At 44.0% G+C, this 25,985-nt stretch overlaps 1 protein-coding gene across 6 annotated transcripts in view; it reads left to right on the top strand.

Moving 5' to 3' along the window:
- Window positions 1-25,985, top strand: part of TENM2 (teneurin transmembrane protein 2) — a 4,210,084-nt gene that overhangs the window by 2,378,964 nt on the left and 1,805,135 nt on the right. For all 6 annotated transcript variants that reach the window (XM_068277420.1, XM_068277423.1, XM_068277418.1 and 3 more), the window contains one exon: window positions 12,606-12,873. In XM_068277420.1, coding sequence (XP_068133521.1) covers window positions 12,606-12,873 — 268 coding nt within the window. The remainder of the gene's footprint in view (window positions 1-12,605; window positions 12,874-25,985) is intronic.

Genomic DNA, 25,985 nt, shown 5'->3' with positions numbered 1-25,985 from the left:
TACCACGGGAGAGTTGAGCAGCACAAGCCCCCTGCAACACCTGCTGCGATTGTTTTTCTGCTGCCTCCTCCTAAAAAAAAACTCCTTCCTCATCATTTGACTCCTCTTCCCCACATGACTCTTCCTCTTTCTCCTCCTCCCCCCCCCCCTCTGTGCTGCCGCAGGTGTTGAGGAAACATCTGGTTCTGATGAGAATTGATCCCACAACTCTTCCTCCTGTAACTGTTCCTGTTCACGCTCATTCACAGCTTGATCCACCACTCGACACGCGGCACGCTCCAGGAAGAAGGCATACGGGATCAAGACGCTGATGGTGCCTTTACTGCGACTCACCATGTTTGTCACCTTCTCAAATGGCTGCATGAGCCTGCAGTCATTTCGCATGACTGTCCAGTTCTTCGGCCAGAACATCCCCATCTCCCCAGAGCATGTCCTTCTACTGTAGTTGTAGAGATACTGGGTGACGGCTTTCTCCTGTTGTAGCAGGTGATCGAACATCAGGAGGGTCAAATTCCAGCGAGTCGGGCTATCGCAAATCAATCACCTCACCGGCAAGTTGTTTCTCCACTGAATATCGGTCAAGCGTGCCATGGCCGTGTAAGACTGCCTGAAATGCCCACACAACTTCCTAGCCTGCTTCAGGACGTCCTGTAAGCCTGGGTACTTACACACAAATTTCTGGATTATGAGATTGAGCACATGTGCCATGCAGGGTACATGTGTCAACTTTCCCAAATTCAAAGCCGAAATGAAATTGGTGCCGTTGTCACACACCACGTTGCCGATCTCCAGTTGGTGCGGGGTCAGCCACTGATCCACCTGTTTGTTCAGAGCAGCCAGGAGAGCTGCTCCAGTGTGACTCTCCGCTTTGAGGCAAGACATGTCTAAGATGGCGTGACACAGTCGTACCTGGCATGCAGCATAGGCCCTGGGGTGCTGGGGCTGTGTAGCTGGAGAGGAGATTGCAGCACCAGTAGAGTTGCGCTTCCACTCAGCCAAGGAGGAGGAGGAGGAGGATGGCAGCGAAGAGGATGTAGCAGGAAGATTAGGAGGAGATGTAGAGGAGGTGGCAGCAGGCCTGCCTGCAAGCCGTAGAGGTGTCACAACTAGGTCCGCTGCACAGCCACGTACTCCCTGCTTGCCATCGGTCACCAGGTTTACCCAATGGGCTGTGTAAGTAATGTACCTACCTTGACCGTGCTTGGCAGACCAGGCATCCGTGGTCAGATGGACCCTTGGCCCAAAGCTGTGTGATGACACCACTTGCCTTTCTACTTCACGGTACAGTTTGGGTATCGCCTTTTTTGAGAAATAATTGTGGCCTGGAATCTTCCACTGCAGTGTCCCAATGGCCACAAATTTTCCAGCTGGTATGGTAACAGCTGGAGTCCACCAGCTGGTATGGTAACAGCTGACGAGCTAACAGTTCCACCACGCCAGCTGTCAGATGCCGGGCAAGGGGGTGACTGGCAGACATTGGCTTCTTCCGCTCAAAGACTTCCCTCACGGACACCTGGCTGCTGCTGTGGGCAGAGGAGCAGGAGCCGCTCAAGGTGAGAGGCGGAGTGAAGGAGGTTGGCTGTGATTGTGAAGGTGCAAGGGAGAAAGCGGCTGAAGATTATGCACCTGAAGGAGTAAGAGGAGAAGGAGGGTGGCTTTGCTTTCATGTGCTGCTTTTGCTCAGGTGGTCTTCCCATTGCAGTTTGTGCCTTTTCTGCCTTTGCCTTTGTAAGGCAGTTGTCCCTACATGAGTGGCAGAGAGAACAGATGGCAATGCTCTGATCTTTGGCATACACACTAAAAAATGTCCACACTGCTGAGCCACCCTGGGGTGTGGGAACTATGGTGGCCTCAGCAGCTGATGTTGAAGGGCATGTTGGCTGGCTTTCCATAGGTGGCGATACATGGCGCCAGACACTGCCACCAGCTGTTTCTGACAACGAGCTCCCCCTGCTTCATTCAGGAACTAGTATCCTCCTACTCCTCTCTGACTCCCCCTTTGAACTGTCCCCCTGTTCATCTCCTCTATTGGGAACCCACGTGGCATCCGTATCATCATAATCATCCTCCCCAGCTTTGCTTGTATCAAACACCTCCAAAACTGCACCAACAGCAGTTACTTCATCCTCCTCCTCCTCACACCTTTCGTACATAGTGTCGCCTAACTCAGACATATGAGGTGGCGTAACTTGCTTAGCGCCTTCATCTTGTTGTAACAAGAATGGCTGTGCATCAGTGATTTCCCCACCAAATAACTCCTGCAAAGTGTCAAGTGTATCGGATGTGGTACTTGGAGTAGCGCTGGTGGCTGTGGAAGATGAGGTGTTCTGTGTTAAATAGTCAACCACGTCCTGACAATCTTGGGAGTTGATGGGATGTGCCTTCTTCTGAGCACTGTACTTTGGTCTAGGGCCACACGAAATCACGTCAGCACGACCTCAAACAGACCTGACAGGTGGCCTGCCTCTTCCTGTTGTTTTGTCCATATCAGGGGGATAAAGTGAAAGGTATGCAATGACTTAACTAATACAATGTGCAGTTACACAGGTGCAGTGAAAGGTAGCAGTGACTAATATTTGTGTAATAGATGATATTGCACTCCACCTTCTACTTTAACAGTCTCTTTATACCGGATCACAACACCCCAATACTGTCACCTATATTTAATTTATAGAGTGTCCGCGCTCAAAACTGTATCCTGTGGTGATCTTTCTGATAAGACAGTTCAACCTCCAGAGGTCCTATACGTGTCAGTCAGCAGTAGTGGTCACATCAACCTCAGCCTCAGACGAGATATGCATAAATGGAAACATAAAAACATAAGGAACACATATAGTTTAGTATTTTTAGTTTCCATCTTGCACCACCACCTTCTCCTACAAAGAATGTGTGCTCAAATGGTGGTACAATGCGCTCACCAGATCAAATGGCTGTTCAATCACAAACAGCAAGGTAAGCCTTCATATTCACAAACTGCAGACAAGCTTTTTGTATACTGTGGCTTGCAAAGTATTGGGCCCCCTTGAAGTTTTCCACATTTTGTCACATTACTGCCACAAACATGAATCAATGTTATTGGAATTCCATGTGAAAGACCAATACAAAGTGGTGAACACATGAGAAGTGGAATAAAAATCATACATGATTCCAAACATTTTTTAGAAATCAATAGCTGCAAAGTGGGGTGTGCGTAATTATTCGGCCCCCTGAGTCAATACTTTGTAGAACCACCTTTTGCTGAAATTACAGCTGTCAGTCTTTTAGGGTATGTCTCTACCAGCTTTGCACATCTAGAGACTGAAATCCTTGCCCTTTCTTCTTTGCAAAACAGCTCCAGCTCAGTCAGATTAGATGGACAGCGTTTGTGAACAGCAGTTTTCAGATCTTGCCACAGATTCTCAATTTAATTTAGATCTGGACTTTGACTGGGCCATTCAAACACATGAATATGTTTTGTTTTAAACCATTCCATTGTTGCCCTAGATTTATATTTAGGGTCGTTGTCTTGCTGGAAGGTGAACCTCCACCCCAGTCTCAAGTCTTTTGCAGACTCCAAGAGGTTTTCTTCCAAGATTGCCCTGTATATGGCTCCATCCATCTTCCTATCAACTCTGACCAGCTTCCCTGTCCCTGCTGAAGAGAAGCACCCCCAGAGCATGATGCTGCCACCACCATATTTGACAGTGGGGATGGTGTGTTCAGAGAGATGTGCAGTGTTCATTTTCCATCATCACATCACAACGTTTTACATTTTGGCCAAAACGTTCCATTTTGGTCTCATCTGACCAGAGCACATTCTTCAACATGTTTGCTGTGTCCCCAACATGGCTTGTGGCAAACTGCAAACGGGACTTTTTATGCTTTTCTGTTAACAATGGCTTTCTTCTTGCCACTCTTCCATAAAGGCCAACTTTGTACAGTGCACAACTAATAGTTGTCCTATGGACAGATTCCCCCACCTGAGCTGTAGATCTCTGTAACTCGTCCTGAGTCACCATGGGCCTCTTGACTGCATTTCTGATCAGCGCTCTCCTTGTTCGGCCTGTAAATTTAGGTGGATGGCCTTGTCTTGGTAGGTTTACAGTTGTGCCATACCCCTTACATATCTGAATGATCACTTAACAGTGCTCCGTGGGATGTTCAAGGCTTTGGAAACCTTTTTGTAGCCTAAGCCTGCTTTAAATTTCTCAATAACTTGATCCCTGACCTGTCTGGTGTGTTCTTTGGACTTCATGGTGTTGTTGCTCCCAATATTCTCTTAGACAACCTCTGAGGCCGTCACAGAGCAGCTGTATTTGTACTGACATTAGATTACACACAGGTGCACTCTATTTAGTCATTAGCACTCATCAGGCAATGTCTATAGGCAACTGACTGCACTCAGACCAAAAGGGGCCGAATAATTACGCACACCCCTCTTTGCAGCTATTTGTAAAAGATGTTTGGAATCATGTATGATTTTCGTTCTACTTCTCACGTGTACACCACTTTGCATTAATCTTTCATGTGGAATTTCAATAAAATTGATTCATGTTTGTGGCAGTTATGTGACAAAATGCGGAAAATTTCAAGGAGGCCGAATACTTTTGCAAGCCACTGTATATTAGGTTGGTCACAGATGCTCCACATCACTTCCTGCATCCAAGTATCCTCTTAAAAATGCATAAACACAGGACATGGTGCAGTAACTCAGGCTTCCTCCTATTTCTCCATCCACCAGTATACTCTCAGTGTCCACGTAATTCACCCTGTGTCCCAGCACCAAATAACAAAAGGATTTGCTCACCAGATCCTTATGCTGCTCAGTTACAAACAGCGCAAGCACTTTGTGTATATTCCTTATCAGCACGATCCAGCAGTTGCATCAGCTTCCCTTTAAGAACTAAACAGATGCTCCCATAGCGTAATAAAGTTTTAATAGGTCATAAAAATTAAGAGATACACTTACATGTTCCAAAGTCTAAAACAACGAAAAATCAATAGGCTCCAGCGTCCTGGATACACTCAGCATGCCTCCTCCATGTGCCGCCCTTTAGCTCTGGGAAGCTGATGCAACTGCTGGATCGTGCTGATAAGGAATATACACAAAGTGCTTGCGCTGTTTGTAACTGAGCAACATAAGGATCTGGTGAGCAAATCCTTTTGTTATTTGGTGCTGGGACACAGGGTGAATTACGTGGACACAGAGTATACTGGTGGATGGAGAAATAGGAGGAAGCCTGAGTTACTGCACCATGGGCCATATGCAATTTACTTTTTCTCCATAGTTTTCTCCTAGGTGATATTTTTAAACTTGTCAATAAAATGCCTTTTAAGCCCCCAGAAAGTAAGAAAATACTCAAAATAATTTTGATAGCACTTTTTCATCTACTTTTTGGTACTTTTTTTAGTTGAAACGTGCTGGGAAGTTACTTTAAATCAAAGATAAAAAGTTATCTCCTGGGAAAAAGTGAATTGCATATGGGCCCATGTCCTGTGTTTATGCTTTTTTTATGAGGATACTTGCATCCAGGAAGTGATGTGAAGCATCTGTGACCAACCTAATATATACAAAATGCTTGTCTGCTGTTTGTGACTGAGCAGCCATTATATCTGGTGAGTGTACTGCATCTCTAGGTTTGATATACCACAGGTGGAAGGACACTGGCACTGGAGTATAAAGGGAAACTCACTGTGGCTGTGTTCACACTTGTGAAGGGTGGAGGTGCATGCAATTTTTAAGATACTGCGCCAGATTTTGCTGTTGTCTGTTCTCTTGCATATACCCTGATGAGATGAGAAGGAATCAGGAGGTGATATGAAGAGGCTGTGATCGAATGGGTTTATATGAAGGCTTACCTTGCTGTTTGTGATTGAACAGCCATTTGATCTGGTGAGCGCATAGTACCGCCATTTGAGCACACATTCTTTGAAGTAGGAGAAGGTGGTGGTGCAAGTTGGAAACTAAAAATACTACACTATATGTGTTCCTTATGTTTTTATGTTTCCATTTATGCATATCTTGTCTGAGGCTGAGGTTGATGTGACCACTACTGCTGATTGACACGTATAGGACCTTTGGAGGTTGAACTGTCTTATCAGAAAGGTCGCCACAGGATACAGTTTTGAGCGCAGACACTCTTTAAGCACTTGCCGACCGCCTTAAGCCGATGGGCGGCGGCAAGGGCTGGGCCCAAACGACCGCAATACGCCCATCTGCGGCGGCGGCAGCAGCAGGCGTGGCTGTGCGGCGATCGCGTCATTTGTGACGCGATCAGCCGCCGGCGACAGGCTCCGCCCCCCTCGCGCTGTAACCCGCCGGCCATTCGGAAGCGCCGGCAGGTTACTAGCTCCCAAATTGCCACCATGGAATTGTATAATACGCTTTGTAATGTATACAAAGCGTATTATACAGGCTGCCTCCTGCCCTGGTGGTCCCAGTGATCGAGGGACCACCAGGGCAGGCTGCAGCTGCGCAGGGGAGCACCCAAGCACACTGATCTCTCCCCCCCCTTCCCTCTGATCGCCCACAGCACCCCTCAGACCCCCCCCTGCTCACCCCTCAGACCCCTGTTTGCACCCAATCACCCCCCTAATCACCCATCAATCACTCCCTGTCACTATCTGTCAGTGCTATTTTTTTCATTAGTCCCTAAACTGCACCCTGGGGGCTCCTGATCACCCCCCGCACTCTCAGATCCTCCCTAGACCCCCCCCCCCGTGTACTGTATACATCTATCCTCCCCTGTAATCACCTGTAAATCACCTGTCATTCACCCGTCAATCACCACCTGTCACTGCCACTTATCAGATCAGACCCTAACCTGCCTCTTACGGGCATCTGATCACCCGCCCACACCATCAGATCGCCCACAGACCTACCCTCAGATCACCTCCAAAGTGCATTGCTTACATCTGTTCTGCCATCTAATCACCCACTGATCACCCATCAATCACTGCTACCCATCAGATCAGACCCCTACCTGCCCCTAGGGCACCCAATCACCCGCCCACACCCTCAGAACGACCTCAGACCCTCCCCCCCGTGTACTGTATACATCTATTCTCCCCTGTAATCACCTGTCAATCACCCGTCAATCACCCAGTCACCACCTGTCACTGCTTCCCATCAGATCAGAACCTAACTTGCCTCTTACGGGCATCTGATCACCCTCTCACACAATCAGATCGCCCGCAGACCTACCCTCAGATCACCTCCAAAGTGCATTGTTTACATCTGTTCTGCTATCTAATCACCCACTGATCACCCATCAATCACCCCCTGTCACCGCTACCAATCAGATCAGACCTCTATCTGCCCCTAGGGCACCCAATCACCTGCCCACACCCTCAGAACACCCTCAGACCCCAGCCCTGATGACCTCGCCAGTGCATTGCTTGCATCTATTCCCCTCTCTAATCACACCTTGAGACCACCATCAATCACCTCCTGTCACCACCTGTCACCCCCTAGCACACCTACCCATCAGATCAGGCCCTAATTTGCCCCGTGTGGGCTCCTGATCACTCGGCCAAACCCTCAGATCCCCCTCAGACCCCCTTCCGATCACCTCCCCAGTGCATTGATTGCATCTATTTTCCCCTCCAACCACCCCCTGAGACACCCATCAATCACCTTCTGTCACCCCCCTAGCACTCCTATCCATCAGATCAGGCCTAATACAACCTGTCATCTAAGAGGCCACCCTGCTTATGACCAGTTCCACAAAATTCGCCACCTCATAGACCACCTCTCCTCAAAATCAAAATTTGCAGATGCTTATACCCCTGAACAGTCAGTCATTTTGAGACATTTGGTTTCCAGACTACTCATGGTTTTGGGCCCGTAAAATGCCAGGGCAGTATAGGAACCCCACAAGTGACCCCATTTTAGAAAAAAAAGACACCCCAAGGTATTCTGTTAGGTGTATGACGAGTTCATAGAAGATTTTATTTTTTGTCAAAAGTTAGCGGAAATTGATTTTTATTGTTTTTTTCACAAAGTGTCATTTTTCACTAACTTGTGACAAAAATAAAATCTTCTATGAACTCACCATACACCTAATGGAATACCTTGGGGTGTCTTCTTTCTAAAATGGTGTCACTTGTGGGGTTCCTATACTGCCCTGGCATTTTAGGGGCCCTAAACCGTGAGGAGTAGTCTAGAAACCAAATGCCTCAAAATGACCTGTGAATAGGACGTTAGGCCCCTTAGCGCACCTAGGCTGCAAAAAAGTGTCACACGTGGTATCGCCGTACTCAGAAGAAGTAGTATAATGTGTTTTGGGGTGTATCTTTACACATACCCATGCTGGGTGGGAGAAATCTCTTTGTAAATGGACAATTGTGTGTAAAAAAATAAAATAAAAATAAATTTGTCATTTACAGAGATATTTCTCCCACCCAGCATGGGTATATGTAAAAATACACCCCAAAACACATTATACTACTTCTCCTGAGTACGGCGGTACCACATGTGTGGCACTTTTTTGCACCCTAAGTGCGCTAAGGCAGTGTTTCTCAACATTTTATTGGTATGTACCCCTTTTAAAACCCCGTACTCACCAAGTACCCCCTAGCATAGTAAACATTATCACAAGTACCCCTTGATCAATATATATTAAATTGTAGTATATGATAATTGGTTCTGAACAATTTCCAAGCATTTACTATTGCTTTTAATTACTTAAAACACTAATTTGGTGTTTTTAAAATAAGATTTGTCATTTTCTAAAACTCTAAATTTGTTATTCTTGGTCAAGTACATCAAGCCAGAGTACCCCCTGGAACCATCAGAAGTACCCCCTGGGGTACGCGTACCACACGTTGAGAACCTAGGCGCTAAGGGACCCAAAGTCCACTGAGTACCTTTAGGATTTCACAGGTCATTTTGCGACATTTGGTTTCAAGACTACTCCTCATGGTTTAGGGCCCCTAAAATGCCAGGGCAGTATAGGAACCCCACAAATGACCCCATTTTAGAAAGAAGACACCCAAAGGTATTCCGTTAGGAGTATGGTGAGTTCATAGAAGATTTTATTTTTTGTCACAAGTTAGCGGAAAATGACACTTTGTGAAAAAAAAAAACAATAAAAATCAATTTCCGCTAACTTGTGACAAAAAATAAAATCTTTTTACCATGAGGAGTAGTCTTGAAACCAAATGTCGCAAAATGACCTGTGAAATCCTAAAGGTACTCAGTGGACTTTGGGCCCCTTAGCGCACTTCGGGTGCAAAAAAGTGCCACACATGTGGTACCGCCGTACTCAGGAGAAGTAGTATAATGTGTTTTGGGGTGTATTTATACATATACCCATGCTGGGTGGGAGAAATCTCTGTAAATGGACAATTGTGTGTAAAAAAAAAAAAATCAAAAATTTGTCATTTACAGAGATATTTCTCCCACCCAGCATGGGTATGTGTAAAAATACACCTCAAAACACATTATATTACTTCTCCTGAGTATGGCAATACCACATGTGTGGCACTTTTTTGCAGCCTAACTGCGCCAAGGGGCCCAAAGTCCAATGAGCACCTTTAGGCTTTACAGGGGTGATTACAATTAGGCACTCCCAAAATGCCAAGATAGTAAACACACCCCACAAATGACCCCATTTTGGAAAGTAGACACTTCAAGGTATTCAGAGAGGAGCATAGTGAGTCCGTGGCAGATTTCATTTTTTTTGTCACAAGTTAGCAGAAATGGAAACTTTTTTTTTGCCACAAAGTGTCATTTTCCGCCAACTTGTGACAAAAAAATAAAATCTTCTATGAACTAACCATGTCTCTCAGTGAATACTTTGGGATGTCTTCTTTCCAAAATGGGGTAATTTGGGGGGTATTTATACTATCTTGGAATTTTAGCACCTCACGAAACATGACAGGTGTTTAGAAAAGTCAGAGATGCTTCAAAATGGGAAAACTATACACTGAATGTTTTTTTTTTTTTTTTTATCAAAGACATGTAGCACAATAAATTTGGACAAAAATGTATACAGAAATTTGACTTTATCTGAAAAATGTCAGCACAGAAAGTAAAAAAAAAAAACTTTTTTTTTTTACAAAATTCATGTCTTTTTTGATGAATATAATAAAAACTAAAACTCACAGCAGCAATCAAATAGCACCAAAAGAAAGCTGTATTAGTGACAAGAAAAGGAGGTAAAATTCATTTAGGTGGTAGGTTGTATGACCGAGCAATAAACCGTGAAAGCTGCAGTGGTCTGGAAAAGAAGGCTCTGGTCCTTAAGGGGCGAAAAGACTGTGGTCCTCAAGTGGTTAAATTGAATATAAGTGACTGGTATTAAAATACAATGTGCAGCTGTCACACAGGTGCAGCTAACAGGTATGCACGGACTGGTATACTAAACAGCGTGCAGTCACACAGGTGCAGTGAACAGGTATGCAGGGATTGGTATTACAAATGTGCAGCTGTCACACACAGGTACCGTGAACAGGTGCAGTGACTGGTGGTATATTACACTGCTTGCGGTCACGTAGGTGCACTGAACAGGTTACAGGTATGCACTGCAGTGATTGGTATTACAAATGTGCAGCTGTCACACACAGGTACCATGAACAGGTGCAATGACTGGTGGTATATTACACTGCTTGCGCTCACGTAGGTGCACTGAACAGGTTACAGGTATGCACTGCAGTGATTGGTATTACAAATGTGCAGCTGACACACACACACACACACACACACACACACACACACACACACGTACCGTGAAAGGGTGCAATGACTGGTGGTATTAACAATGCGTGCGCTCACGTAGGTAGGTAGGTGCACTGAACAGTGAACAGGTGCAGTGATTGGGATTACAAATGTGCAGATGCCTGACACACACACAGGTAGTCACTGAATGTGCTGGGCCTGGCAGTGGCACAGTAGGAATTACCATCAAGGGGCCAAAGGCCAGCTGCGAGTGACTGACAGGGCTGTATATAATGCAAGTGGGTCATACAAAAAAAGACACAAGAACAAGATTAGCTCTCAAAATAGCTGATGAGGGGTGCTTTTTTAGCAATAAGAATCAACAAGGAGCAAGCTAACAAGTCTACAAGAGCCTAACTAAGCTTTCCCTATATCTCTCTCTATAGCAGCTCTCCCTTCTCAGGGGCAAACCCAGGACTTTCAGGGGGGGGGGGGGGATTCCTGAAAGGTCTCCCTCAGCCACACACAATATAGTATAATAATATGGTAGGACTTCATGATGGGTACACATAATGCAATTTCCCATCTGACCGACAAAGGGATTGATCAGGAGCAGTTTGGATACAGATAATGATGAGGACAGCTGATATTGGTAATGAAGGGGAAAGTGAAGAATTCACAAAGCAGGGCACAGGGCTGTGCTCATTCCTGACTCCTCAGAGTTTCCTCAGTTCCTCAGAGCTGCTCCACGCTCTGTACACACACTGCTGCTACAACCAAAGTCAACTGTAGCAGGGAAAGAAATGGGGCGGTGCTGTGAGCTGAATATTCTGGTGTCTCAACTTGTGACTGTCCCCAGACACTGGACTGTCCCTGGTCTGTGGTGTGATTTTGGGCAGCTGTAATCCCCTACTGCGTTTGCCTATGCTTCTCTAATTACTGCAGGCACACGAGTGAGTGAAATGCCTGACACTGCCTGCCTTTTATAAGGGGGGGGGGGGGGGTAGGGCTCCAGGAGGGAGTGTAGCCTGATTGGCTACAATGTGCCTGCTGACTGTGATGTAAAGGGTCAAAGTTGACCCTAATGGTGTAGTATAGGCGAACCGTTCTAGTTCTCGCTGCCGATTGGGTCCAATAGAACTATTTATTTGTTCAGCGGCCTGATGAAGGGCACAAAATAGCCTGAAACAAATGTGTCATTGTCTGAAATAACCTGAAACAATATTTGTTCATTATGCTTAACCAGATAATATAACCTCTCAGTCTCATGGAAGTCTTTTTGTTGACGTGCTATACTGCTATTCTTGAAGATTGACATCATGGATAAAAAGTTTTATGGAAAACATTGATTTTTGTAATTGTGTCAATAAAGTTGTATCAAGTGTTGTACTACAAGATTGTGTCAGGATACTTCAATTACAGTCCTTTTAAATCTATGAGGCTTAATCAGGGGCATGATGCCCCCCAGGACCAATGGCATTACAGGCAGTGGCCTGGAACACCTATGCCTTAAAATGCCCCTGGGTGACACAAAATAATGCCCCAGTGTGAAATCACCCTTTTTATTGTGTACACCACAGGACACCAGTGTTTCTCACCACTTATTTCTTTAGACTGTAAGCTCCTTGAAAGAGCCTTCCCTCCTAATGTGTCCTGATATTGCTCTAATTGTTTGTGTCTTGTACTAGGTATGCAATAAACCTGCACAACGCTTATCTATTATGTTAGTGTACACAGGAGATGTACATAGGAACAAACTATGAATACATTGAAATTATTTACATTTTGTTTCTATGGTAATAAGGTAGAGCTTGCTTTAACAATCTCAACAGAGTAGTGTAAAAAGTAGTTTCAAGTATTTACACAGAGAAATGGTAACATGCTTTTAAAATTGAACCAACTTAAATTAACTGCATGTTTCTCTTTAATGCAATATAAGGTAATATATAATACTAATTTTCCTTAGGTTCTTCATGAAGAGACAGAACTGCCAGGATCAAATTTGAGACTTTGTTATTTGAGTTCTCGTACCCCTGGATACAAGTCCTTGTTAAAGATCACGATGACTCAAACTATGGTTCCTGTTAATCTTGTCAGGGTTCATTTAATGGTGGCAGTTGAAGGACATCTGTTCCAAAAGACATTTCAAGCTTCACCAAATTTAGCCTATACATTTGTATGGGAAAAAGATGATGCCTATGGGCAACGGGTGTATGGACTGTCAAATACTGTAGGTAAGTTCTCTGTACCTTTTGCAGTTTCATTTTGCAAGAATTAAAGTCTGAAGTGTACAAATAATGGACCTCAGTTTAACTGATATCAAACATAAGGCAGAGTTTAAGCCAGAAATGTACATATTCTTAAAGCAACCTGAGCACCTCTTTGTTTTTTCAGGATTCAAAACACACCTCCCCCCCAGAAGAGGTTCGTAAATGATGTTTGCTTAGTGGGTGGGGGGGGGGGCAGCATTAAAGTAGTACTGTAGGGGAGTAGGAGGAAAAAGAGTTGAACTTACCTGGGTTGAACTTACCGCAGATGTCCTGTGCCCGCACAGCCACTCACCGATGCTCTGGACCCCGCCTCCGGTTCACTTCTGAAATTTCTGACTTTAAAGTCGGAAAACCACTGCACCTGTGCGGCCGTGTCCTCGCTCCCACTTACGGCACCAGGATTGTATTGCCTAGGCCCAGTAAGGTCTGCGACTGCACAGTACGCTCCTGGTGACTGTCAAGAACCGGCCCCATGGCAAGCCTGCAGAGACGGTTCCCGACTGGAGGTTTGACCAGATCAAGAGGGAAAGCAGCCTTATTCAAGCTAACACAAGGCTGTCACCCCTCAACAACACTTCTCACTCTGCCACCACTAGCACCTGCTAGACACGTCAACATTTCCCACTCAGCTGTCGAGTGACCTACACAAAGATTCAGTATGAGTAAAATAACCTGTTTGCTGCTGTGCAAATAATTCTGCCTAAAAAGGGACAAAGTCAAATTAAACTTTGAACACACTGCCGGCATGTCAAATCAGAGGCAGCACCCTCAGTAACAAAAGCGCTTTTTTTACTTACATGGGAATTTGGGGGTGCCTGGCTCATACTGAATCTTTGTGTCCTGCATGTAATGCAGCTGTCCTTTTAGCCTGAGACATTGCTTTCATTCTAAGATTGCACATAACTGCATTTTGGGCTTTGTCATTTTTTTGCCATGTGACATGAGGAACATAGTTTATACACCTTGGGCTTGTTTGGTTGGTTCTTGCATCTGGCTTCCAGGGTCACATGATCTTAAGCTAAATTTTGGGATGTCTGCATGCTTCCATCTGCATGATTTTAATATGTTGCTAGTGACATGGCTGCAATATATTTTAGTTTTATTTGTGAATCCCCCTTTTTTTCTCACTCTGGAATGGTTTTCGATTGGTTAAATAGTACATACACTTTACTATCCGGTTGAGGTAGTACAAATGGTTGTTTTGTTTTTTTATTTATACTTGTTTTTATTATCTTTTTGTTTCTGTAGATCTTTGCCTCAGAGCAAACATTGCCTTGACAAAGGGGCCCTACACGGCTCAGAAACGTTGGCCATATTTTTACATGGAACTAATAAAGATTGATTTTGGATGTGTTGTAAGAACTGGAGGCGCCCGTTTCTAATGTTGTTAAGTGTACAGAGATCTCCAAAAGGCAGTATCCAACAATAACTTATGTGGTGTGCTACCTTTTAGGGTTCCTGTTCTAGATATATAAATCAGGATTCAGATGAAAAGTTCAAAAATATTTATTCGTGCACTCGACAACACGTTTCACGGTAAAAACCGCTTCCTCAGGTCAGTAACGTGTCTTTAAAAAACAAACAGCAGCACTCAGAAATGGTACAGATATTGTGTTAAAACAAAACAAAAACCCCAAAAAATAATAATAATTAAATATATGAAAATCATCAAAAGTTAAAAACAAATATGTACTACAGCAACAACAACAGAACTTTACATCTACAGCCACAGGAGAGACTTTTTCCATCACAAGTACGCTGTCCTTCTCAAGTGACTTTATCATCTATGTAATCACACATGTCCCTGTAAACTGCAATATGTGGGCAGAACTACTCAGTCCCTCAGAACACGTTGGGGACAACATCGGAGAAACATACAGAAAGGATTTTTGAAACATGGTCTATCACGACACTGCAAACTACATCACAATCAATGCAATGAAGGAACAAAAATGTGCCCCATAGAACATATTACGGAACAGTCCCCAAACAGACAAAGAACCCTAAAATTTAGGGAAATGTATTGGATTTTTCAGCTGAATACACTGCAACCCGATGGTCTGAACATCTGTCTTGAACATAATCTTTAAAAATCTTCAGACCAAATCCCTGAGTAGCATCTCCAGAACTAATCCACTAATCTGCCACATATTCCTACAAGCAGGGTTTCCAGGTTAAGAGTAGACAAAAATGTTCACACTCAGGCTGCATTTCCACTTGTGCGGTGCGAATCGCCGCGGTAAAAATTTGCATGCGAATTATACTGAATTAGCTGTTGCTCAGTGATCTTGAAAAAAGTGCTACAGGACATATGCAAGTACATCTGAATATACATACTCCCCTTTAATTACCATTATTGCTTGCGCCCATGGGGACACTAAATAATGCCCGTGGAGTCCAACCACAATTTCTATGTATTTATTTACTCCATCAAGATTTTCCTAATGTGCCTATTATTACGTATTTTTTTGTTATTATGATCAATATTACTTCTATTAACTATTGTTTTAATTACTGCCACCTCTATATGGTTTTTATGACTTCCTCTTTTTTTTTTTATTATATATATTTTCTTACATTATTTATTTGTTTATATTTTTATATATATATATATATATATAATAATATATATATATATATATATATATATATATATATATATATATATATATATATATATATGTATATATATATTATTTACTAGCTGGACGTCCGGCGTTGCCCGGGTATGTATTTGGCTAGTGTTGGCTCTGCCCACTTTTCCTAACCCTAACACACAATTACTTAATAACCAAGTATGTGAGCTTTGCGGTCTTTGGCATCAAGAATTTGCATTGAGATTAAATGATCTGATTGGCTGTTTGTGGCTCCACCCCTTTGTCTGAATTTGAACCCCAGTCACCCAATAACCAACTGTACCAGGTTTAAGGCTTGTGCCATTAACAGTGCAAAAATGGTAGCAATTACATATTCCCCTTGAAAATCAATAGGTGAATTTTGATTGTCTTTTGTAGGCTCCACCCACTTCTCTGAATATTAATCCCAGTTACCCAGTGACCAATTGTGCAAAGTTTGAGAACCCTACCATTAAAAGTGTAAGAACTGCTGCAGTTTACATTTTCTCAGTGAAATTTGCATTTGTCTCTGCCTACTGATGACCCGGCATTGCCCGATTATGTATTTTGCAGGTGCTGGCTGTGCCCACTTTTCCTAACCCTAACACACAATTAATAAATTACTCAATTACCAAGTTTGTGAGCTTTGCGGTCTTTGGCATCAATAACCTGCATTAAAATGAAACAAATCGTATTTGCTGTTTGTGGCTCCACCCCCTTTTATAAATTTAAACACCAGTCACCCAATGATCAACTGTACCAGGTTTGAGGCTTGTGCCATTAACAGTGCAAGAATGGCAGCAATGAAATATTCCCCTGAAAAATCAATAGGTAATTTCTGATTGCCTTTTGTAGGCTCCACCCACTTTTCTGAATATTAACCCCAGTCACCCAGTAACTAACTGTGCAAAGTTTGAGAACCCTACCATTAACAGTGTAAGAATGGCTGCTGTTTACATTTTCCCAGTAAAATTTGTATTTGTCCCCACCCACTTATGACCCGGCATTGCCCGCTTATGTATTTGGCTGGTGTTGGCTGGCTGTGCCCACTTTTCTAACCCTAACGCACATTAATCAATTACCAAGTTTGTGAGCTTTGCGTTGTTTGGTATCAATAATTTGCATTGGAATGAAACAAATCTAATTGGCTGTTTGTGGCTGCACCCCCTTTCTGAAATTGAACCCTAGTCACCCAATGATCAACTGTACCAGGTTTGAGGCTTGTGCCATTAACAGTGCAAGAATGGCAGCAATGTAAATATTCCCCTTAAAAATCAATAGGTTAATTTTGATTGGCTTTTATAGACTCCACCCACTTTTCTGAATATTAATCCCAGTCACCCAGTAACCAACTGTGCAAAGTTTGAGAACCCTACCATTAACAGTGTAAGAATGGCTGCTTTTTACATTTTCCCAGTAAAATTTGTATTTGTCTCTGCCCACTTATGACCCGGCATTGCCCTTTTATGTATTTGGCTGGTGTTGGCTGTGCCTACTTTTCTAACCCTAACACACAATTAATCAATGACCAAGTTTGTGATCTTTGCGGTGTTTGGCATCAATAATTTGCATTGAAATGAAACAAATCTAATTGGCTGTTTGTGGCTCCACCCCCTTGCTGAAATTGAACCCTAGTCACCCAATGATCAACTGTACCAGGTTTGAGACTTGTGCCATTAACAGTGCAAGAATGGCAGCAATGTAAATATTCCCCTTGAAAATCAATAGGTTAATTTTGATTGGCTTTTATAGACTCCTCCCACCTTTCTGAATATTAATCCCAGTCACCCAACAACCAACTGTGCAAAGTTTGAGAACCCTACCATTAACAGTGTAAGAATGGCTGCAGTTTACATTTTCCAGTGAAATTTGTATTTGTCTCCGCCCCCTTTTTGGTTATGGGAATAAAAAGTATCCTATACTTTATTCCAGGTAATGTACTATGTGTGTGCCAAATTTCATTCAAATCCGTTCAGCCATTTTTGCGTGATCGAGTAACAAACATCCAAACATCCGAACTTTCCCATTTATTATATTAGTAGGATTTTTATTGATTATTTGTCTTGTATCCTGTAACTAAATAATACATGACTTTTTCAAGACTATGGAACTTCATGCTGGATGCTGGATTGGGTGCTGGATTACTGGGCTGGAGGAGCCAGGATTTGAACCCGGGTCCCCCGTGTCAGGGGTAGAGCCTTTGACCATTACACTATGCAGCCATTATAGCTCCAAACTATCTTTATGCCTCAATTTCCCACTGCCTTTTTTTTTTTCATTATGCCACACTTAACATGGCCACCGAAACCTCCCTGGGAAGGTCTGTGCTGGGGATCGGTTGAAAAGGGCTCCCGAGCTGCCTGTATGAAAAGGGCGCCACCATAGACATCAATGTTATTTCTGGAAATATGGGCTACAAGGTGTAGAAAAGGGCGCCCGAGTTTTGATATAGGCTACAAGCAGGCTCCCCTTTGTAGCCCATATTTTTTCGGCTACAAGGTTTTCGGCTAAAAGCGGGCTCCCCTTTGTAGCCGTATTTTGTTCCGCTACAGTAAGGTGCCCCTTTGTAGCCCATATTATTGCCTTTTTTTCTAGCCTAAGTTTTTATATGGGCTACAAGTGCTGGAAGCCGAATTATTTCATCCCCCCACTATCCATGGCGGCCTGGAGGGGGAATAGTAATTAACACATTCCGGAGTTTTTTTTCTAGCCGAAGTTTTTATATAGGCTACAAGCGCTGGAAGCCAAATTATTTCATTCCCCCACTATCCATGGCGGCCTGGAGGGGGAATAGTAATTAACACATCCCGGAGTTTTTTTGTAGCTGAAGTTTTTATATGGGCTACACCAGGCGCCTTTTTTGTAGCCGAAGTTTATATGGGCTACACCAGGCGCCCTTTTTTACCGGCGCCCTTTTCATGTAGACCCCTGTGCTGCTGATGGGCCACCGTACTTTTAACACATAGCAGCAAACCCTTCCGGGTTAGACCTGATGACATCAGCAGGTCATCTTGCAAGACTTCCTTATTTAATGGCACAGGGTGGATGTTTTGCGCGCACTGCGCTGTGCACATGGAAAGTTTTGCGCGCGGGACTTGGCGCATTTCCAAAACGGTGCTAACCTAGTTAGCACCCTACATAACATGCCCAAAGTCTTTAGGCGTGCTAACTAGGTTAGCACCGCTTTGTGAATCAGGCCCAGGGGTGCCTCTAGCCATTTTGTCACTTCAGGCGAGAAAACCTGTGGCGCCCCCCCACTCCCCCTCCATGAAAATAATCGTAAGGCAGCAATGTTTCACCAAAAAATAATCGTAATGAAGCAATGTCTTACCATAAAAAAATGTAATGCAGCAATCTATAACCAGAAAATAATTGTAATGCAGCAATCTATCACCAGAAAATAATCGTAATGCACCAATGTTTCACTAGAAAATAATCGTAATGCGCCAATGTTTCACTAGAAAATAATCGTAATGCGCCAATGTTTCTCCAGAAAATGATCGTAATGTGGCAATTTTTCACCAGAAAATAATCGTAATGTGCGCAGCGTTTCACCAGAAATTAATCGCAATGTGGGCAGCGTTTCACAGGCACCCCTGGGTACAGGAAAGGGAGAGTGGGAAAGAAAATAAGTAGATAGGAGGGAGAGATTTTGGAAAATGGAGGAGATGTTAATGAGTGAGAGACAAATGTGTCTCACCACAGGTGGTCCTGTTTGAAGGGGCATGTTGAAGCACTTGGGGAATACAAGAGGAGGGAGGGAGAGAGGGGGAGGGAGATGGAGTATATGGGAACAGATTCCAGCAGGGAAATTACACAGAGCAGCCAGACACACGAACTTTACAGCGGCTATTACCTTCTTCAGTGTGTCTGTGTCTCTGCTCCTGTCATCAGGAGGGGGGCAATCTCACACAGCTCTGGCTGCTCACATGAGACGTCCTGTCAGATACTGCTGCGCTGGTGCTTCTGACTCTTGTGTGACTGTCCCTCTGGCTGCAGCTTGCTATCTCTCTCTTCTCTCCCCCGCTCTGCTGTCCATCGGGGGATGCAGGGGGGCACAGACTGGCCATTTCCTGAAGAAAGGGGCCAGAGGTCAGCAGCAACATCCAGCCTGGCATCTGCGGTAACTCCAGGCATTAATGGCGGTGGGCGGAGTTAGGGGCGTGGCTACACACAGTAAACACTGCGTCTGTGGCTGGTTAGAGGAGGAGAGGCGTGGAGCAGAGCCTTCCTCCCTGTCTATTGGCTGGCCAGCTCCAGGGGGCGGAGGGGAGAGACGTGAATGCAGTAGCACGCTGCACTCACGTGTATTATCACCCGGATGCTGGCTGCCGCTGCTGACGGAGGGAGACAGAAATAAAATATAAAGCAGCTTCGCCTTGTAATTGGACTTCACCCCAAGCGACTGCCTATATTGCCTATGGCAAAAGGCGCCCCCGATCAGGCCCCACGAGTGGCTTTCTGCTTGTCTACAGGACTGCAGAGCCTGCCCACTGGAATTGCCAGGCTGCTGCTTAAATCTGCAGCATGAATCTGGTGAGCAGGAACCCAACATCTTTCTTCCAGTCCATACCCTTTCCAATCTATATGGTATTGCCCACAATTTCTAATTTTACAGGAATCCAATATTTTCTCCATCTTATATTCAGGTTACCCATCCACCTCTATAGGGGGGGGGGGGGGGGGTTGGATAGAGTAGCATTGGCAGTAGATTTTAACTATGATGCATGAAATGAATTCTACACATTTTATGGAAATGTCAGAGAATAAGACTATTATATTTCTCTTTTCCATTTTTTTTTCTTCCTTACTTTTTTCTTTTCAGTTTTTTCTTCTTTCTACATTATGGAAAATTGTCTAAGAGATAAGTGACATTCTTAAGAATAGGAGAGAGGTATCCAGGAATAGCAGGGATGATACAGTTGATCTGTTAGGTATATGATACCCAATGCTACAGTGGTTGATTAATTTGTATAATAGTGGTGACACCAAGAGATGAAAACTTGTAGTCCAAGCCATTGAGAATGTGCTAATTCGACCTTGTTCACAGATTTAACTTATTCAGGGCTAGATTTCCGCACAGGCCACCTAGGCTAGTTTGTAGGGCACCTAGAGAGAAGCAGGAGAGCTGGGGCAGGTGTCGCACATCAGCAGCAAATCAGCTGCCGTCCGATAATCAGCTGTCTGCTGCCGTGTTATCCTCCAGTCTCTCCAGCGTTCTGCATGAAGGAAAGCGCCCCTTCTTTCCTCTCCAGTCTGTCACTGAGGGATGGGACTGAGCAGGGGAGGCAAGGCACCACCAGATTCAGGAAGATGGCAACTTTCAGCACAGCATACAAGTATCTATAACATATGGAGAGACAGAAGAAGATCTGGCACTATAGCTTTTTATTGTAGCAAAAATTGACGTGTGCTAAAGTGCTGTTGTGCAGAAATACATTGAACAATGCAGGATCGTAATTGATCAAAAAACATTGATGAGTGACAGTAGCACAAAGAGGTTTGCTAACCTGGGTGTCAGGGAGGTAGCAGGTGTGGGTGCCAATGGGTGCACGGCCTTACGCCGTTTCGCAGGGCAAACGCCAAGCTTCTTCCGAGGAGTGCACAAGGTGACTGAGTGAGAATCGGGGATAAGAGCGCGTCTATTCATGATGCACTTCCGGTCCGCTGAGCTAATCCCGCCCTCGCTGTCTGATTGGCTTGCAGTCTTGCTGAAGGCTAAGGGCAAAGTACTGCACTGCAATACAGATGAGTCGCGTATGCACGTCATATGACGTCGCATTAACGCGGCCAATGGCAGTGCAGATGCACTATAGGTGGCGTTATAAGGGTACGCTGTAAGCAACAGCGTATACAAAGTTGCTACTATGGCAACATGAGATGTCCCAGCTTGACTAAGCAGATGCTGGGGCAATCTCAGTGCACAAAGGCAACGAATGAGAGTATTCTCTCATTTAGAAGCTTTATTAGCTAATAGAACCCTATGCTTAAAGCAGAGCAAGGAAATCACATGAGGGGGCAGGATATGGCATTAGTGCAAGTGTGTGTGGGTGAGAGAGAAGGGAAAAGAGGAGTGGTGTGTGGAGAAAAAGAAGGTGAGAAAGCACTAAGTGTAGAGGACCCCCACAAAAGAGAGGGGATAAATCAGTGGATCAAGGACCGGAACCCAGAGAGACATAAATGTAAAAGTAGGTTCCATCACGGCGAGAATAGGCAGCAGTATCTCATTGATATAAATTTATTAATTTGTAAGCTATACAAGTAATAAAAATTAAAATCGTCCTTTTGGTTGTAACCCCAAAAGATCTGGATCATAATTGAAGCCTAAAAAGAAAAATATATAAATTAGGTACTTTTTAAGAAAGACAAAATGCCATGATGAAAGCTACCGGGCAACAATCAATGGTTTAATAGGCATACAGTAAGGGAGAAGACCCCTATATATAGCTATGGATCCAAGAAGCAAGCAAGGTCAACGTAATCGTTGAGACCTAAGGCTCCCATGGCATGGGTGCGCAAAATCCAATGTGCTTCTTGTCTAAGCAGAAGTTTCTTTCTGTCTCCACCCCTACGTGGAGTATTGCAAACATCAATGCACGCGAAGGAGAGTGAACTGGGATCACTTTCATGAACTGCGGACATATGCTCGACTATCCTCGGGCAACCTTTACCCTTGGGTAGCAATCGAGCATGTTCTAAAATTCGTTCTTTGACCATTCTGGTGGTTTTGCCAATGTAAAATCGCTGGCATGGGCACCATAGTGCATATACCACAAATTTGGTTCTACAGGTACAAAAGAATGGAACTTTGCATTGTATAGGGCCGAGTTGAAAGAACGTGCCAGTTTTCATAAGAGGACATGCTTTGCAAAAACCGCATCTATAGTTACTGTTGGAAGACCCCATCCTAAAAGATGGATTACCTGCTAAACCTATGATAGCTTTTAAAAAAGCACCCACTATTGGTGACATCTTGGTGCACAGTGATTTTCGTGAAAATCCACGGCGCACTTGGCTGAGCGAATTAGCACCAAATGGTAACTATAGATGCGGTTTTTGCAAAGCATGTCCTCTTATGAAAACTGGCACGTTCTTTCAACTCGGCCCTATACAATGCAAAGTTCCATTCTTTTGTACCTGTAGAACCAAATTTGTGGTATATGCACTATGGTGCCCATGCCAGCGATTTTACATTGGCAAAACCACCAGAATGGTCAAAGAACGAATTTTAGAACATGCTCGATTGCTACCCAAGGGTAAAGGTTGCCCGAGGATAGTCGAGCATATGTCCGCAGTTCATCAAAGTGATCCCAGTTCACTCTCCTTCGCGTGCATTGATGTTTGCAATACTCCACGTAGGGGTGGAGACAGAAAGAAACTTCTGCTTAGACAAGAAGCACATTGGATTTTGCGCACCCATGCCATGGGAGCCTTAGGTCTCAACGATTACGTTGACCTTGCTTGCTTCTTGGATCCATAGCTATATATAGGGGTCTTCTCCCTTACTGTATGCCTATTAAACCATTGATTGTTGCCCGGTAGCTTTCATCATGGCATTTTGTCTTTCTTAAAAAGTACCTAATTTATATATTTTTCTTTTTAGGCTTCAATTATGATCCAGGTCTTTTGGGGTTACAACCAAAAGGACGATTTTAATTTTTATTACTTGTATAGCTTACAAATTAATAAATTTATATCAATGAGATACTGCTGCCTATTCTCGCCGTGATGGAACCTACTTTTACATTTATGTCTCTCTGGGTTCCGGTCCTTGATCCACTGACTTATCCCCTCTCTTTTGTGGGGGTCCTCTACACTTAGTGCTTTCTCACCTTCTTTTTCTCCACACACCACTCCTCTTTTCCCTTCTCTCTCACCCACACACACTTGCACTAATGCCATATCCTGCCCCCTCATGTGATTTCCTTGCTCTGCTTTAAGCATAGGGTTCTATTAGCTAATAAAGCTTCTAAATGAGAGAATACTCTCATTCGTTGCCTTTGTGCACTGAGATTGCCCCAGCATCTGCTTAGTCAAGCTGGGACATCTCATGTTGCCATAGTAGCAACTTTGTATACGCTGTTGCTTACAGCGTACCCTTATTACGCCACCTATAGTGCATCTGCACTGCCATTGGCCGCGTTAATGCGACGTCATATGACGCGCATACGCGACTCATCTGTATTGCAGTGCAGTACTTTGCCCTTAGCCTTCAGCGAGACTGCAAGCCAATCAGACAGCGAGGGCGGGATTAGCTCAGCGGACCGGAAGTGCGTCATGAATAGACGCGCTCTTATCCCCGATTCTCACTCAGTCACCTTGTGCACTCCTCGGAAGAAGCTTGGCGTTTGCCCTGCGAAACGGCGTAAGGCCGTGCACCCATTGGCACCCACACCTGCTACCTCCCTGACACCCAGGTTAGCAAACCTCTTTGTGCTACTGTCACTCATCAATGTTTTTTGATCAATTACGATCCTGCATTGTTCAATGTATTTCTGCACAACAGCACTTTAGCACACATCAATTTTTGCTACAATAAAAAGCTATAGTGCCAGATCTTCTTCTGTCTCTCCATATGTTTTGCATAAACTATCTTTTTGATCTTGAGCACATAGCTTGCCTGAGTGTATGTTGCCTGGTTCTTGTACAGCAAACCCTGAGTGCCTGCCAAACTCCCTGTACATTATACAAGTATCTATGCATGGAGACAGCTGTGAGAGGGGAGGAAGGAAAAGTGTCTGCAGAACAGCAGGCATATTGCAGACTTGAAGCACACTGTAGCTTTGATAGGAAGAAGTGAAGGCAAGACTAAATAAATTAAAAATAGACAAGGCACCTGGCCCGGATGGCATGCATCCTCGGGTCCTAAGGGAATTAAGTTCAGTTATAGATAAACCCCTTTATCTTATCTTTTGTGACTCTCTTGCAACTGGCAGAGTCCCAGTGGATTGGCGTACAGCCCACGTTTTCCCATTATTTAAGAAGGGCAAAAAATCTGATCCAGGAAATTATAGACCTGTAAGTTTAACATCAGTTGTATGCAAACTATTTGAGGGGTTACTAAGAGATACTATACATGACTTCATAGTAGAAAATAATCTTATTTCTCAGCATCAACATGGGTTTACTAAAGACAGGTCCTGTTTGACTAACATGCTCAGCTTTTATGAGGTAGTGAATGCTAATATGGATATTGGGAATGCTGTAGATGTGATATACTTGGACTTTGCAAAGGCCTTCGACACTGTTCCCCACAGAAGTCTGGTGCAAAAGTTGAGAATGCAAGGACTGGGGAAGAGTCTGTGTTCATGGATAGGGAACTGGCTAATGGACAGAAAACAAAGAGTTGTGGTCAATGGATCATACTCAAAATGGGAGACTGTTAGCAGTGGGGTCCCACAGGGGTCTGTTCTGGGTCCAGTGCTCTTCAATTTATTTATTAATGACCTAGTAGATGCAGTAGTGAGCAATGTTGCTATTTTTGCAGATGATACAAAATTGTGCAGAATCATTAACTCTCAGGAAGATAGTGTCATATTGCAACAGGATCTGGATAGGATGGCTATATGGGCACATACATGGCAGATGAAATTCAATGTTGACAAATGTAAGGTCATGCATTTTGGACGTACGAATGGTCTAGCACCATACAAAATAAATGGGATACAGTTGGGGACATCAAACTTGGAGAAGGACTTAGGAGTACTCATTGACAACAAGTTAAATAATCGTACTCAATGCCAAGCAGCTGCAGCTAAAGCTAACAAAATTTTGGGATGCATTAAAAGGGAAATAAAAACTCGAGATGCTAGCATAATATTGCCCCTGTTTAACTCTCTAGTAAGGCCACATCTGGAATATGGAATTCAGTTCTGGGCACCACATTACAAAAAAGATATTGCAGTTTTAGAGCAGGTGCAGAGACGAGCAACAAAATTGATGCGTGGGATGGAAGGTCTCACTTATCAAGAAAGGTTAGATAAACTGGGTTTATTTAGTCTAGAGAAAAGACGCCTTAGAGGGGATCTAATTAACATGTATAAATACATCAGAGGGCAATATAATACCTTGACGGATGAGCTTTTTGTCCCTATGCCTTCTCAAAGGACTAGAGGACATGATCTGCGCATGGAGGAAAAACGTTTTAGCCATTTATTTAGGAAAGGGTTCTTTACAGTAAGAGTGATTAAGATGTGGAATGCATTGCCACAGGAAGTCGTTATGGCAAACTCTATACCTGCATTTAAAGGGGGCTTAGATGCTTTCCTTGCGTTGAAAGACATCCATGGCTACAATTACTAGGTAATGCCTAATGATGTTGATCCAGGGATTTTATCTGATTGCCATCTGGAGTCGGGAAGGAATTTTTCCCTTTAGGGGCTAATTGGACCATGCCTTGTAAGGGTTTTTTCGCCTTCCTCTGGATCAACAGGGATATGTGAGGGAGCAGGCTGGTGTTGT

The sequence above is a fragment of the Hyperolius riggenbachi genome, chromosome 3 (genome assembly GCF_040937935.1).
Source record: "Hyperolius riggenbachi isolate aHypRig1 chromosome 3, aHypRig1.pri, whole genome shotgun sequence".
Lineage (NCBI taxonomy): Eukaryota > Metazoa > Chordata > Amphibia > Anura > Hyperoliidae > Hyperolius > Hyperolius riggenbachi.
This window is presented reverse-complemented; position numbering and strand designations above follow the sequence as displayed.